Source organism: Eptatretus burgeri, chromosome 9 (genome assembly GCF_056783735.1).
Source record: "Eptatretus burgeri isolate ZD-2024b chromosome 9, Ebu_testis_v1, whole genome shotgun sequence".
Taxonomy (NCBI): domain Eukaryota; kingdom Metazoa; phylum Chordata; class Myxini; order Myxiniformes; family Myxinidae; genus Eptatretus; species Eptatretus burgeri.
Window position 1 is genome coordinate 69,000,450 of NC_140969.1, and position 17,696 is coordinate 69,018,145.

The 17,696-nt window shown below is 42.2% G+C and overlaps 1 protein-coding gene across 1 annotated transcript in view; it reads right to left on the reverse strand.

Annotated features, from left to right (window-relative positions):
- The window catches only part of LOC147020301 (laminin subunit alpha-1-like), a 309,126-nt gene that overhangs the window by 37,939 nt on the left and 253,491 nt on the right, over positions 1-17,696 (reverse strand). Inside the window, exons 47-51 of the mRNA XM_085895590.1 lie at positions 17,007-17,131; positions 16,136-16,295; positions 15,786-15,930; positions 3,747-3,861; positions 3,396-3,519 (exon numbers count right to left, since the gene is read on the reverse strand). Of these exons, the coding sequence (XP_085751716.1) occupies positions 3,396-3,519; positions 3,747-3,861; positions 15,786-15,930; positions 16,136-16,295; positions 17,007-17,131 (669 nt within the window). The remainder of the gene's footprint in view (positions 1-3,395; positions 3,520-3,746; positions 3,862-15,785; positions 15,931-16,135; positions 16,296-17,006; positions 17,132-17,696) is intronic.

Below are 17,696 nucleotides of genomic sequence, written 5' to 3' on the forward strand. Positions count from 1 at the left end.
AGGGAGGAGGTTTTCTTTGAAGAGGGAGGAGAAGGTTTTCTTTGAAGAGGGAGGAGGCGGTTGAATTGAGAGGGAAGCTTTTAGAGGTAGGGGAGACGATGAGAGCAGGCACGGTCATTGGGGAGGAGGGCGAAGGGAGGGGTGGGGAGAGGGGAAGGATGAGACTGGGTAGTGGTATGGTAGAGGTAGGAGCAGGCAGGGGGAGGAACAAGATTTGAGGGGGTGGAAAGAGGGTAGATGTGATGAGAGGAAAGAGAGAGCATGTTTGAGATATTGAGGAGTGTGCTGAATGAGAGTGTGAGACATTTGTTGGGTTGGAACGGAGAACAAAGATGTTCAAAGAGCATACAGTTTGGGATACGAGAGGAGAAGCTGTTATCAATGCAGTGGACAGTGGAGAGATGCTAGGATGGAGGCAATATGGGAGGAGTAAGGAGGAGGGATGAATTTGCACTTAAGCTGGAAAAAAAGAACGATTAATATTGAAAGACAAACAAGCATTGCAAAATGGGATTTTAAAAATTTGTCGGTCAGAGATTCATTTAAATACATTGAAAGATGGATGGAGTGCAGAATTGACAGAGTGTAGAAAGGAAGCGTAACAGATGGAATTTTTACACACGGGATGAAAGAAAAGTTAAATTGAACACATGATTTTGAAGAAGAAGAACAGGGCTGAGAGGGAAAGTTGAAGAATTGTTGGAGACTGCATATATATATATATATATATATATATATATATATATATATATATATATATATATATATATATATATATATATATTTTGAAGATTACGGAAGAGGGGGAAGAGTAAAGGAAAAGTTCGAAGAAAAGGTCATGAAGGTGGGTCGTAAATACCTTGATGATCAGAGTGGGATTGGCAGGGAAGAGGGAGGAGAAGGAAGAATAAGAGTCGGTCCAGGAAGTTATGTGGTTATGTGGGATACAAGGTGAGAGGGGGAGAAAATTTTTTGTTGTATTTTTTATATTTTAAGACATGAAACAGAGGGTATAGTTGGGATGGAAAGAAGGAGGGTGGAGGGAAAAGTGGAGAAAACCAGAGAGTTGGTGTTGTGGAGGAAATAATTATCTTAATGTATTCTAAATTGTAATTGTGCTGGTGTTTTAAAAATATAAATGTATGCTATAAGTCGAATGCTTCAACTGTGTTCCTTCCCTTTGGCCAAGAGTCTTTCTCCCTAAATGTTGATAAAAATGTGTTGTTGTGGAGCGGTGTGACCTGGGCTGATAACAGTGCTTCTCACCAAGAAGCCACGTATGCAGTTGGAGTTGACAACCCCCTCCACTCTCCCATGAAGGTATAAATGCCTTGAAATGTAATCTTGTTTTAGTGCAAGCACGTGTGATGTATGGCATCTCAGTGGCTTGTACTCCTTGGGACTGACCAAGTACCAAGTAATAATAAAACTCTCTGATGTAATGTACTTAAGCTGTGGAAAGTGAATTAATCGGGTTGGTTTAATGGTTAACTAAAAAGTAAGAGAAATAAAATAGAACCAAATAATATTGGAACAAATGGGGGTTCTGTTTGTTCATTGTGTGAAGTGTACGAGGGATACATTTAAAACCGAAATCGGCTAGACGTTAAGCCCTGCAAGTTAAACTAGAACGGGCACTCATAGAGCGCATACCTTCGCCGCCACTACTTTTTTTGTTCTTGGTATGAGTGTGGGGAACTGGTTTCATATGAATGGTCTTATGACACAAACCACATATCTATAATGTCATGACCCCCCCGACTTTCGGGGGCTACGGACTAAACAACAATCAACTCACGTCATTTTGGCGAGTCTTCACTCGCAAGCTCGGTGAATACAAGGTTTCAACAAGAGAAGGTAATCTCGTTTGATGCTGGTTTCATGCAAATCGAATAAGAATTGACTGAGTTATGCCAAAAACCGCATATTTTTCAAGGGCGCGACCCCCCCCCGACATTTTACCCCAACCGGTGACAGGTGTTATGACGTCATTGTGTCACAAGATTGGGCATTAAATTCTGAACATTTTGGTGCTGGGTTCATGTAAAGCGGAAAGAATTGACCGTGTTATGACAAAAACCGCATATTTTTCAAGGTCGTGACCCCCCTGACCTTTGACCCCTAACCGGTAACAAGAGTATGGGTGTCATTGTGTCATATTGCATATCACAAGATTGGGCATTAAATTCTGAACATTTTGGTGCTGGGTTCATGTAAAGCGGACAAGAATTGACCGCGTTATGACAAAAACCGCATATTTTTCAAGGTCGTGACCACCTTGATCTTTGACCCCTAACTGGTAACAAGAGTATGGGCGTCATTGTGTCATATTGCATATCACAAGATGAGGCGTTGAATTCTGAACATTTTGGCGTTAGTTGCATGCAAATTGAATAAAAATTGACCGTGTTATCGTAAAAAGACGATTTTGACCTTTTCGTGGCCTTGACCTTGACCTTTGACCCGAACAATCCCAAAATCTAATCGAATGCTTCCTGGCTAATAACCAATCATCCCACCAAATTTCATGCAATTCGGTTTAATACTTTTTGGGTTATACGAATCACAAGATTACAAATAAATAAATAAATAAATAAATACACGCCGACCAAAACATAACCTTTCGCAGAATGCGAAGGTAATAAGATTCCACAATCAACCAGCAAAAATTCTACAACGATCACTACGAGGTTCAAGGTGAAAAATCCACATCAGTGTCAAAGCCACCCAATGCTCGCCTGTTTATACATTTATCGTTTTTAAAAGACTAGTCTAATAATATTTTTTTTATAAAGCATTGCAGTGAAGTCTGATCCAAATAATTTTAAAGCAATATATGTATTTGTATATTGTAATCAGTAAAAAAATAGTGTGGTAGATAAAAACATTAGAAAGGAAATAACTTGCACCAAAAACTTTAACATTTTCATCCTCACGCTGATGCTGATGCTCACGCTCACGCCGGGGGTATCGCTATAGCTCTCTGTTCTTCGAACAGGCAAGCTAATAAAAACCGATGATAATAAGGAGAAAATATAAATAAACACGATCGTGCACAAAGACGAGAAGACGGGTAAGCTTAAGGGAAACCTGATATGAAGAGACCGATGAATACTCAACAAATTAGCACAAGTTTTGAAACAAAACTGAACTAGGAACACACAGTAAACATGGAGGCAACAAAACAACAATCAGAATGCGACAAACAACAGCTGGAAACTTATCTTTGAGAAAGTCGGCGGAAAACCCTGGAGAGAACCAACCGTTGCTCAAAAACCAGAACCAGCTTACATAAAATGATGAAAAAAATATAATTTTTAAATCTTCCTTCATTCCAAACATCTATTCTCATTAAAAAAAAAACAGACATGTGAGACTAATGAGTGCACCCTGACCTCCAGTTGGCAGCCATTTTGAATGCCAACAGCATTCAGGGATTGAAGAAGACGAGGTTTCTGTCCATCAAGAATTTTGATTCCTCGCATGCAGCCTGCATAACTGTGATGCTGAACCTCAGCCCTAAAAAAAAAACAATACAAATCAATAAACATTCTTAATATGACAGAAGGAACTGCACAGTGATATTGATAAAGTGTTGTGAACAGGACTAACAGGATGAGCCACATCTAAACATAAAATCCATGAACATTTAAGATAGACAGAAATACAAGCGAGTAGATAGATTGACAAGCAAGGCTTATAAAATTGACAAACGGAAAACAAAAAAATAAATAAAAGCATCATACCTTACATTGATAATGATGTGTTTTGGTAACCCTCCAAAATACCACTTTTTAGAAGGTTTAAATGCTCCATCATATACTTCATTAGTAACTTGTTCATCAACGATTAGTTTTATATCTGTAAACAGCAATAACCACAATAAAGCATTTTAGCAAAAGAGCACAACAAATATGGCAATTAAATGCATATTATGCAAGATATATTTCAAGAACAGCAATGAACTTGAGCACCACCAAACAAATCACGTTAATAATGCTCTGGAAAAATCCTCTCCTCCTTTTGGTAGAACTTCACATTATGTCGTACAGCAAGTACATGATAGGCAGACAGGCAGACAGTAGCAACGTCACTATACTCCTCTGGAATTTAAGAGATGCTTGTCTAACACTTGCAACATGTTTTTCAATCTTGAAAAATCTTGCAGTCTCACTCTGTTGCTCCAGAAGGATCATCAAAAGAACCTACCAATCTATTACCAAAGTCAGCCACTGTAACCACAGTTTATTGAATTTTGAGGCCTCAGCATCAGTCATGTATCTCCTGGGTTGACCATATAGTAAAGCGAGCCTCAAAAGACAATGGCAGAATGGGCATCCTCTGTCGTTGCAAGCCATTCTTTGAAAAATCACATCCTTAAATTTAAAGGCATTTGTCCATCGCAAAATGGAGAACTGCTCTTCCATATGTGCTGACACCATAGCATGACATCTACACTACATGGCCAAAAGTATGTGGACACCTGCTCGTCCAACATCTCAACCAAAATCATGGGCATTAATATGGAGTTGGTCCGCTTTTTGCTGCTGTAACAGCCTCCACTCTTCTGGGAAGGCTTTCCACGAGATGCTGGAACATTGCTGCGGGGATTTGCTTCCATTCAGCCACAAGAGCATGAATGAGGTCAGGCAATGATGTTGGGTGAGTAGGTCTGGTTCGCAGTCGGCGTTCCAATTCATCCCAAAGGTGTTCGAAGGGGTTGAGGTGAGGGCTCTGTGCAGGCCGGTCAAGTTCTTCCACACCGATCTCGACAAACCATTTCTGTATGGACCTCACTTGTGAACGGGGGCATCGTCATGCTGAAACAGGAAAGGGCTTTCCCCAAACTGTTTCCACAAAGTTGTAAGCACAGAATCATCTAGAATGTCAATGTGTGCTGTAGCATTAAGATTTCCCTTCACTGGAACGAAGGGACTTAGCTCGAACCATGAAAAACAGCCCTCGACCATTATTCCTCCTCCACCAAACTTTACAGTTGGCACTATGCATTCGGGCAGGTAGCGTTCTCCTGGCATCCGCCAAACCCAGATTCATCCGTCGGACTGCCAGATGGTGAAGCACGATTCATCAGTCCAGAGAACACGTTTCCACTGCTCCAGAGTCCAATGGCGTTGAGCTTTGCATAACTCCAGCCGACGCTTGGCATTGCGCATGGTAATCTTAGGCTTGTGTGCGGCTGCTCGGCCATGGAAACCCATTTCATAAAGCTCTCGACAAATAGCATTTGTGCTGACGTTGCTTCCAGAGGCAGTTTGGAACTCAGTCGTGCGTGTTGCAACTGATGACGGATGAGCTTTCTGTGCTACGTGCTTCAGCACTCGGAGGTCCTGTTCTGTGAGCTTGTGTGGCCTTACCACTTCGCGACTGAGCTGTTGTTGCTCCTTGACGTTTCTATTTAACAATAATAGCACCTTCAGTTGACCGGGGAAGCTCGAGCAGGGCAGAAATTTGTTGGAAAGGTGGCATCCCATGATAGTGCCATGTTGAAAGTCACTGAGCTCTTCAGTATGGCCCATTCTATTGCCAATGTTTGTCTATGGAGATTGCATGGCTGTGTGCTTGATTTTATACACCTGTCAGCGATGAGTGTGGCTGAAATAGCCGAACCCACTAATTATAAGGGGTGTCCGCGTCCTTTTAGCCACGTAGTGTATCTCTCCTGGATTCTGTGAAATCTAAAGCTCTCGACATTGGATTCTCTGAAATTTAAAGCTCATTCGTCCTTCTCGCCTTTTGTCCTTCTCTCCATCATTCCTTTCACTTTGCTTGCTCACTTGCATTTCTTCCTTTCACTCTCCTCCGCTCTTTGCTTATTCATTTCTCACCACACCATTCGCTCTTCGTTATTCATTCTTTCCTGTATCTTCTGTCTCCATCCTTTCACTCTCTTCCTTATTTCTCCACCTTCCGCCCTTGTTCACCTTCGCTTTCACATGCCCACATCCAATATCTCTCGCTGGACCTTCTGCCTCATCTACAACACCCAAGCAGCCTGCCAGGAGACGTGTTGATTACGTGCCATGAGTGACGTCACTAGTCCACAGGGAAATGCCAGTGCCACGGCTGTACGAGGAGCAGGAGGGGAGTGGGGCGTGGAGGGTTCTGGTTTGTCAGGAAATGGGAGCCAGAATCAACAAGTGTGAGATGTGCAGGGGTCCGTCCTGTCCACATCTATTTCTTTCTACCCTCATCCCATCATTCTTTGCCAATCACTCATTTCTCCCTTCACATTGAATGCATGATGCCGGTATACTGTACTGTAGCGTGTTAAGTCACTGATAAGGTTCTGATGGCAGTTATGTCGTGTAGGGGATGATTTGGGAAAGTATATGCACTGTGATTAATTGTTGTGCATACCGTGTATGTCATTTCATTGTTTTCTCTCCTTGCATTTATATTACTGTCACTAAAATCCATCTCCTCAAGAAACAGTGTCCTGACTTATTCTGTCTGTTCTGATGGCAGCATAACACTGTTGAGGCATTTGGCCAGCATGGATTTGTTATTAAAGTTCGATCTCAGATGCGGTTATGCAATGTTGCTTCTGCTCAGCTGACTGACTAAGGTCTGTTGCGTAACAGTCGACACGGTAGCCACTCGCACTCAGGCTTTTGCATATGGTAACATGACTCTGGGCATGGGATCCTGTGGGAAGATCTGGGGCAACTGGTGATCGTGGTCTTTTAAAGACATGCTGTCCTCTCGGAGTAATCCAGAGGTGTTGCCCATCAATATATATATATATATATATATATATATATATATATATATATATATATATATATATATATATATATATATATATATATATATATATATATATATATATATATATATATATCATCCCCGATAGTTGCATTGCAACTGAGGGAGTAGATTCATGTGCAAATAAGCTTGGTGGGGAAATTGGTAAAAATCCACCTGAAGTGAGCTGGACACTTGGTGCAGATGGGGGAATTGAGAGTAGCAAAGAGGGCAGATATACAGTATTGAGGGATCAAGGTAGGAGGAAAATTGTGTGAGGAGGGATATCAATAAGATGGGGTGGTTGAGGAGTGGAGAGAGTTGGCTTGGGACAGTGGGAAGTGGAGGAGTAGTGTGGTAAATGCAGGGCAGAAGATCAGTATCACTGGACCTCACCCCTTATAAAGGGAAGAGAAGGAGAAAAAGAAGAAGTCAATGCTGATATTTCTTCCTCACATTTTGACTGGTTTTAAAACCCAATTAGTGTTCCAAAAAAGCATGCACTCCAAAAAAATAAGCATGATGAATGAGTATCCCAACTTCATGTAGTTTCATTAAGACTTCCAGGTTATAAATTAGCAAACTATTATTAGACATTCAGATCAAATATTATTTTCAGTTTTTCAATGAATATCATTGAGGGGGTTGGGGAGGAGAGGGAGGGGGTGGTTGCAGGGACATCCTCCCCATCTTAGGAAGGTTTTCAGCAGAGGTTTGAATCCCCACACTATTTCTCTGCAGTCGGGAATGCATCTGCAGCTTGATCGAGTAATGTTTTCCTCTTTGGGCTGGCACACATGCCTCACAGCTTTCACATCTTGATACAGTGGAAATCAAGGCCCTCTAAATCATTGGAACATTCCTCCCCACACCCATTGTTTGTCCAAGTCTGCTTCTATCTTGGCTTTCAACTCTGCTGTTGGTGTTTCCCCCCTCTCTCTCAACTGTTCCTTTTGTCCTGTTTTGTCCTGATCTGTTCAGTGTACTAATACCAGCTCTTCTCCGAGCTTTCCACGAGTATACAAAAAACAAACAAATGAAAAAGCAGCCCACAATGAAGCAGAATCTATGGCCATGTTACTCAGTCATTGTTGACAGGTCTTTGGCTTCTATGTCAATTCCAATTCAATTCCATTTCAGCTAAAAGTCTGTTATAAAATAAATAGAAGGAACTTGGACATATGAAGAAGCCATTTGGCCTCTCATGCCTGTGCTTCATCCATACCCCAACAATTCAATCTATTAGTCTACTTGTCGTAAATGTTACCAACCCAGTCTTTATCATTTATCCGATTTGTGGGGTGTGGGAGGGTGGGATGAGGAGTGGCAGGAACCATGGAGCAGCCACAGGGATCGGAGTTGAATTTTTGAAATTATTAACATTTTTGGAGGTGAAGGGGGATTGGAGGGTGATGGATGAAGAAACTCCAACAGCACATTCACCTTTTGACAAGACCTTCTCACAGACATCACAATCACAACACATGTACACAGTCACCCATCTATATCCAAGCTACCTCCCAGACTTGTCAATGTCCATGTATCATACTTTTCTGTCACCAATGATTCCAGCTACCTATTTAATTCCATTTAAAACCTATCTACTGTTTCTGCTGTAAATACCTTTCCAATGCAACCATTCCATGCAAAAAAATTAAACAAAACTTCAAATTTTAAACACCAAGTTAAAAAAAAACTTCACGAAGTAGTTTGACAGATTCATGACCTCTGCAAACAAAGGTGGGCAGGGGTTATGTTTTCACCCCAATCTGTATGTCTATGAACAGGATATCTCAAAAAGTTGCGGACAGATTCAGACGAAATTTAGTGGAGAGGTTGGGTGTGTGACAAGCACAAAATGATTACATTTTAGTGAAGATCTGGATCTGGCTCCGATATTTTTTAAGTGATTCTTCACCATCCAGTGATCGGGCTAAAAGATACAGAGCACAATATCTGAAAAAGATTCAGACGAAACTTGGTGGACAGTTAGTTTGGGTGTGCTACAAGGACGAATTGATTCGATTTTGATGAAATTCTGAATTTGGATCCAGATATGAGAATTATTAATTTTTTCTTCAAGTGATTCTTCACCATTGAGAGAAGGGCCAAAAACGACATAAAGCATGATACTTCCCTTCCGGTTCTGGGTTTGCCGCGACGGCAGGTTCTCTCAGGGGTCTCTGCTGACTTTCGCAAAGTTAAGTTTCCGGTCATTATCTATCCCGTTTTAACTGTTTATTTTCTCACCTATATGTTACTGTGTTCTTTGTTCGGGTTTGTTTCAAAAAATCCTGCTATTTTGTAAGTTTTCGTCGACCTTGTCTTCCCGGGTTCCTCGAGGCCGACCCGTCCTTCCCCTCTTGGTGTACAATCGTTGTTATTTGTATTCTCTCCCTATTACCTTCAATTCCTATTTTCCCCACTTTCCCAACGTCCCCATCCCTCCAAACAAACACTGTTTCTTCTCTTAAATTCAAAAGCAAAAACAAACAAACAAACAAAAAACCTACCTTTCTTCCTACATAACCACAAGACCTGGTCCTTCTTCCACTTCTTCTTCTTCTTCTCTTGTTCTTCTTCCACCACCTGTATTCTACTTGAGCTGACCCACTATCGGCATTACCTTCACGATTTATTCCCACAACCTCCCATTCCCGAATCTTACTTATTCTTCAAAAATCCATCAAAAAACAATAATTTTCCTTGTATCCTTTCTACATATACACCTACTGTAATCACGTGTCTCTCCACTCTTCCTGGTACTTTTCATCGACCCAGCAGCTTCATTCTGTGTTTACCGTTCCAAATTCACCACACACTTCCACGATTTTACTTCAACCTTCCCTTTTCCGAATGTTACACAATCCTTATTTAAAAGAAATAAATAAATCAATAAGTTCACTTTTGACGATACACCTCCCAGAGCCACGTGCTACTCCCGTAACCACGTGATCTGTTTCCACCCTCTGCGATTACCGATCCAAATTCACCATTCACCTCATCGATTTTTTTCTCCAACCTTCCAATTACTGAATCTGATGAAACACTCTCAAATAATAACAATATAAATAATAATAATAATGATAATAATAACGATATCTTATAATGCTTCATCTTCCTCTTTCACACGTACTCTTTACTGTACCATAATGCACTACTCTTCTTCTAGTTCAACAGACTGCTCTCAATTCGACCTTTCTCTCACACCTTGCCTAAAAAATCCAACTGTTTCAGCGTTTCTTCTCTCCATTCTCTTAATTCGCCTTTATTGCATCCAACAATAAATGTCTTTAATCACATCTCTGACCTAAAACTTAAAAAAACCCAGTTTGCGATGAATGTTCGCTTTCCATCAACCATTCTTTTTTTTCCAACTTCATTGCCAACTCACCCCCTCTCATCCCCCACCCCCCCTCTCAAAGCAACCATCACATGCTTCTCCCTCCAAGCCTCCCTCTCAACTTTCTCAAAAACTCCCCCCTCACCTTTCCCCCTCAACTCTCCCAACTCACCCTTCTCACCCTTCTCCCACCATTCACTCCCCTCACTCACCCTTCTCAAAGTTGCTCCCCCCCTCACATCCACAAAGCTACCTCCTTCCCCTGCCATCTCACCTCCATCTCATCACTCCACCTCCTCAAATCCTCAACTGCCTTCTTCCCCCTCTCTTGCTCCCCTCCCTCTTCCCCAGCACCACAGAGCCTTCCCTAGCTATTCTGCAATCCCCCACACTCTTTCAACAACTCTCCTTACCTACCCCCTCCCTTGTCCTACCCTCCCCCTCCCCTCCCATCCCCTGCACCCAAAGCCTCTTCCCCTCCCCCTTCATTAACAGTGTGGACCTCAAATATCCGAGGCCTACGCTCAAACCTTACAGATCTTTCCATACAGGTTTCCACTGACAAACCAGACATAACTGCCCAACAGAAACTTTCCTCCCTCAAGCTGTTAGGTCTCTCCCCAGTTACTCCCTCCTCCGGTATGACAGACCTGAGCCTCGTCCTGGTGGAGGGGTTGCTCTCTTCATCAAAGACTCTATTCCTCACTCTCTATGCATTGCCCTCACTCCACCACACCCCCAGGAATACCTCTGGCTACAGCTTTCCCTCCACTCTCACCTCAAGTTTATATGTGTACTGTACCGTCCAACAAACAGTGATGACTCCATCTACACCTCACTATCCGAAAACATGGAACAACTTCTGTCTTCTAATCCAAATTTTCTCTTCCTCAGATGTAGTGACTTCAATTGTCATCATGCCAGTTGGCTGGATATGTGTCCTTCTCTCACCTGTCATGGCACTTCAACAAAAGCTTTCTGCGAATCATTGGGACTGACTCAATCGGTCAATTTCCTGACACAGATCTCAACCAATGCTCCGCCATCTCTTCTGGATCTGATTTTGATAAATTTCATTGAAAATATCTGTTGGTCTTCCTCCGCTCCAATTGGTTCTTCTGACCACGTCCTTGTCAAAGTGGACATCTCTCTGGCTGTTATCAGAGACCATCTCAGTGCTGTCGAGTCTGGCATTTCACTCAAGCCGACTGGCAGGGTCTCCAAGCAATCATCAAACTGATCGACTGGTCTCCCATCACTACTTTCTCCAACATAAACTCATCCTGGGAATTCTTTCAAAGAAACTTGCTCTCCCTCATGCACAGATTTATCCCCTCTCATCTTCAGTTGTCCTACCTTTCTTCCCATCCATGGTTCACTGAAGCTTCTGGCGAGGCAGTTGTCCTGAATCAACTTGCCTTTGCCTCATGGAAAGCAAACCCAACTGAGGGTAATCTCAGTTCCTTCCATAAAGCTCGGAACAAGTGTGTATCTACCCTCAGAAGAGCCAGAAAAGAACATCTTTGTAATCTCAAGTCTGAACTCTCAAACCTCTCTCTCTCCTCCAAATCGTGGTGGCATCTAATCAAATCTGTTTCTGGTGGATGTTCTCCCTCCATCCCCTCCCTTACCTAAAATGGCCACACTGCTGATACCGCACGTGAAAAGGCTGAATGCCTAAACTCGGTGTTTGCATCAAAATCAAAAAATGTGTCCGAAACCCATCGCTTTCTGTACCCATCTTACCCAGTCGCACCCAACTGTCTCTGGACTCTGTGTCCTTTTCGTCTGACAAAGTGGAGAGCTTGCTGTCAAACCTCGACTCAGATTCTGCAACTGGTCCAGACAGCATCAGCCCACGTGTCCTAAAAACCTGCTCCTCTGTTCTTGCTCAACCCCTCTCTGTTCTATTCACCCTCTCATTTGCTCAAGGTCATCTGCCATCTGCTTGAAAATCAGCAAACATTACTGCCCTGAATAAAAAAGGTGCAAAAACAGATCCCTGCAACTACAGACCAATCAGCATTCTCCCAATCATCAGCAAGGTTATGGAATCCATCATCGCTTCCGACATCAAATCCTTCCTCTTATCCAATGGTTTGATTACCGATCATCAATTTGGTTTTAGATCAGGTCACTCTACCCTGGATATGCTGCTTCTGCACTCCTAACAATGGATGGAGGTCCTCAATGCCAGGCATGAAATCAGAGCCATATCCCTTGACATATCGTGTGCTTTTGACACGGTCTGACACCCTGCCCTGCTCACCAAACTCTCTTCATATGGTATCCAAGGCCATCTCCACTCATGGCTCGCAGACTTCCTCTCCGGTCAGAGTCAGCGTTTGACCCTAAATGGAATTCTTTCATCCCCTCTTTCTGTCCAGGCTGGAGTTCCTCAAGGCAGAGTTCTGGGCCCTGTTCTTTTTCTGGTTTTCATCAATGATCTCTCTGACTCTCTGGAAAATCCTCTTTACCGCTTTGCTGATGACTCCACCCTCTGCCAAACCATCTGTCCTCCCTCAGACCGGCAAGCAGCAGCTTCTTCACTCACTGCAGATCTTGGTAGAATCACAAACTGGTCCAACACGTGGAACATGCCCTTTCCATCTGGACAAATCTCACACTCTCACTTTGTCTCTCCGAAAGGACCGTTTGTAACCCCCCCCACCCCCACCCCCTTCCACTTTCTAAACAATCCTCTGGAAGAAGTCCTTTCTTTCAAGCTTCTGGGTCTCACTGTCTGCCATGATCTTTCCTGGGAAGGCCACATTTCCAACCTGGCCTCCAAAGTCAGTCGCCGACTGGGAATCCTCCGTCGTGCAAAGTCCTTCCTCGGCCCACCTGAGCTCTTGACCACATACAAAGCTTTTGTCCAAAGCCTGATGGAGTACTGCTCTCCCCTCTGGGCTAGTACTCCTGCCTCCCACCTTTCTTGGCTTCACGCCGTGGAAACCAAGGCATTTCGGATCATAGGCATCTCTCGCGACGAGGCTGAGTCTTTGGGCCTCTCACTCTCGCACCGCAGGCAGGTCGGTGGTCTTTCTGTCTTCTACCATCTCCTCTCCATCTCACCCCTCCCCCCTGCTCTGTCTGCAATTTGTCCTCACTATATTTACGCAGGGTGCTCAAGGTCCGCCAAAAACCCTCTTCTGGTAAAACTACCAAAATCACGAATCACTGCTCACCTTCACTCTTTCATTCCTCTTTTTCCCACCTTTGTAATAAACTCCCTCACTCTGTTCAATCCCATTGTTCCCTACAGGCCTTCAAAACAGCTGTTCGCCACCACCTATCGGCCCCCATCCAAAACCTCGATCTTTTCTACCCCCGTTAATCCACCCCAAACCCACCTCCTTCAAATTTCCTGCTTTCCTTCCTGAAAGTCCCTGTAACATCCATCTTGTATACCCCATGTTCCCCGCCCCTGCCCCATCCCTTTCCCTTCTACAGATCTCCTAATGTCTCTGCTCCCCACTGTTTTGTCCTTCCCACTCCCACCCCCTCCTGTCTCATGCCCCCCTCGCTGTGCATTGTGTGTTAGCTCTAATACGAGCCTTGACAAGGTATACAAAAAAAAAATTCAAAAAGTTGTGGACGAGTTATGACAAAACTTTGTGGATGAATGGTTAGGTGGCAAGAACAAGCCGATTCGATTTTGGTTCAAGTCCGGATCCAGATCCGGCCCTTCAGTGGACCAAAAAACGTAAACTGTTCAGCCTGGTGGAGGTATGCAATCTTCGGAGTGCCATTCTAGTTATCCTCGCCGAAGGAGAGGGTATTGCGTTTGGGTCCGTTGTTTGTTTGTCCACACAGAACTTTTGTGTTTTTCTCCTCAACCCCGTGTCGTATTGAGACGAAATTTTAACCATAGGTGTGACTACTCATGTAGAATGATAATTATGATGTCATAGGTCATGTGTTGTGGCAGCCATGTTGGAAAAAGGGAAAACTTTGGAACTCTGTATATTTGAAACTGCACCAAGGGAAAAATTGAAACCTGGCACACGGCAAGTACTGCTCATGGGGAATAAGTGTTTTTTTATGATGTCATAGGTGTCCGTTTTGACATCATAATTGCATAAGTAGAACGCTACATCTCATCAGTATGAAAAATTTTGAGGGTCATCTTGGGATAAAATGGTCCACTGAAAAATATTTGATGACGTCATCGGTCACGAGATTTTGGCAGCTATATTGTTAAAAAAAAAACCTTCAAAAATCTTCTCTGAAATGGCTGAACAGATCGAGACAAAACATTACACATAAGACCGCCTATCCATGAGGAACAAGAGGTTCACACATATGACGTCATAGGTCACATGGTTTGGCAGGCATATTGGATTTACACTAAAACCGATAAAAAAAAATCTTCTTCCCCAGAATGGCTGAACAGATCGAGGGGAAACTTCATACAAATGTTCCCCATGCCATGTTTGTACAAGTTTGTCAAGGAATAATTGATAGGTCACATGGTTTGGCAGCCATATTGGAATGAAGAAAAATATTAAATAATGTTTTCTCTGGAACTGCTTAATCAATCAACATGAAACTTCAAAATTGTGATTTAGTAGTGATGTGGAATACATGTTTTAAATTTCAACTTGATTGGGCACATGGTCTGGCAGGCAGAATTATTTATTTCTTTTGATTGGGTTTTTTTGTTTCTTTGGGGTTTTTTGAATAAGGCTCACTTGGCTGTGCCTGGATGGGTTTGAGGGTAGAGTAGCAGCAGCTGAAACGTGAATCCTATCCAGGTTCCTCCTGATGACTTCATCTTTGCTTTTTGCTTGTTCAGGTTCCTTCTGATGATTCCAATGTTCTGCAGAACCTCTAAAAATCTTCTTCTCCAGAATGAAACAGAGCTCACAAATCTGCCCTCTGAGACAAACAAATACTGTACCTATTTGGTCTTCCATTTGATTTGAATTGAATTAATTTTAATCCCATTCTAAATTCAATTGAATAATTATGAAAAATGTCATGGGTCAGGGTCAGGTGTCCAATAAAAGCAGGGTTGCATAAAAGCAGGATGTCTTGGTACCCGGTAATCACTGCCAGCAGTTAAAAAATGGCAGTTCTAGTTATGTCTCTTATTAATTACGTAATACACCATTACACAAACGCCACACAAAATCCATCCATCCATCCATTGGGACCATACTCTGTGCAGAGCATTGGTGCTGCCCCAGCAGTCTCCTTGGCTATTGGGCACAATCCTGGACGGGTCACCACTCTGACAGAGGATACCAGCAAGCTGGCACTCATTTTGCCGACCTCGGAAGGATGGCAGGCAGAGTCAACGCCACCCGGTATTAATTCAACAGATAAGGGGGATTTTAACTCAGTATCCTAGGATAACAAGCCCACCACCCTACCCATTTAGCGAACACCAGGCATTCACAAAATACACCACACAAAACAAGTCCTGGTGAGGGTCTGAAATCTCTGATTGCTCTTTCTAGTTTGCTAATGTAATGTGGGCATTATCGTTTCAAATCATATTTTAATCCCCATTGTAGGTGGTCACAAGGACATTTTAGAATGCACCAATTGTCGATTGGTGCCACGTGCAGGAATAACTTCACACTTTCAATAATATTTTATAAACAGCAAAAACAGCAATTTTATAAACACAATAACAATAAACAGCAATAGGTAAATCAGGAAAACATACCTTTTTGAAGAATGAGCAATTTGATTTTGAGGAAACCTTTTTTCATGTAATTAAATTTTGAGGTCAAACGATGAACGATGCCATTTTTATCAGTGTACATCACGGTGATGGTACCATTGTCCAATTGCAGGCTCACAAATCTGCCCTTTGAGACAAACATATAAAAAATTAATGAAGGTGATCAAAATTGAATGAAAAAAAATACAAAACAATAAAATTAACTCAGTACAATATATCACAATGTTATTCCTCGCACATCAAGACAATAAATGTAGTTTCAATATTAGCTTCAACTGATATGAGATTGGTGATGAAGCTGGGTTAGCTATCTCAGAGCTCTGTACACTCACCAACTTTTCCTCCGCAACGTACATTAACAGGCCATTGGGAACATAGGTGGATATATCAAAACTTATATCATGGACTTCCATGTCATTTTCCCTGGGGATCACTTCGACAAAAGAACCATCTCCTTTAAAATGCACTTCTTCTTGAGAACCCGCCTGCTTGCTGAGTTAGACACAGGTCGGGGAATATACATGATTATTTATAACAGACAATTAGCGTACTCAACAGCCCCACAAGGCAATGCAATGTTTTAAAGTCAATAATGTTTTATTGATTTACGAGTTATTAAATAAAAATTTGTTTCAAATCAATCAGTTCTCTCTTGATAGATTAAGCGTTGATAACCAATGTACAATACACTCTTCTACGTATCACCACTGCCTTCACGATCAATAAGAAAGGAAACTAATTTCATCAATGAGGTCAGTGTTGAGAATCCTTATTCTGTGGAGCTTGCCATCTCATGGCAAAACTTCCAGTCCCTGTTGTCCAACTTGTGGGTTTTCTCCACAAAGTCATGGGTTATGCTGCTGCTGTCTTTTTCTCCTGTTACTTCTACTCTTTCCTGTTTAAAGTAAATTGACTTTTAGGTTTACTTCTGGGCAGTAGATATGCCAGAAAACAGGTCGGTGCATGCCATCAAATTGCCTTATCTGTTCTAATTTATTGCCCTCAATGAGTGAATTTAATCTTCATTTAAAAAAGGAGATCATAAGGTACTTCAAAATGAGGTCAGTTGATCCTTAAACAATCAATCAAAGAAAGTGACAGTTGGTTGAGGGTGACTATAGTTTATATTTCTTACCAAGTGTTGATTTCAACAGATATGAACTGTGTAATCAGCGAGTATCACTCTATAAATTTTCCACTCACCTTACTGCTGTTCCATTACACAAGCCTTTCATGTGATTAAAGTTCCAGACAGAAAAGTAATCTCCATTCAACATGACATTTCTTATACTCCCATCGAATGTAAAATACTGTAAAGTTTTTGGAAGCTGCCATTTTGGGGGAGAGAAAGAAGGAAGAGAGAGAAGGGAAAGGGGAGGGGTTGTGAGGGTGAGAAGGAAAGCACAGACTAATTACCAAAATGAACTTGCACATGATACAAAAACTTTGTAGAAACCATCAACATATTATATACACAAAATAGATGTATTTTGAACCCCTTACCCATCATTAGAGCCCCATACATTCCACTTATCAACCCCTTCCTTTTCACCATTTCCATCTCAAAAAAATATATCTCTATCTCTATCTCTATCTCTATCTCTATCTCTATCTCTATCTCTATCTCTATCTCTATCTCTATCTCTATCTCTATCTCTATCTCTCTCTCTCTCTCTCTCTCTCTCTCTCTCTCTCTCTCTCTCTATCTCTATCTCTATCTCTCTCTCTCTCTCTCTCTCTCTCTCTCTCTCTGTCTCTCTCTCTCTGTCTCTCTCTCTCTCTCCCCTCCCCTCTCCTCCCACACTTTCCTACACAGCCATATTCTCTGATCGTTTTCATTTTGTCAATTGTATATATTACAATTAGAATCCCCCGCACATTCCCCCTTGCCAA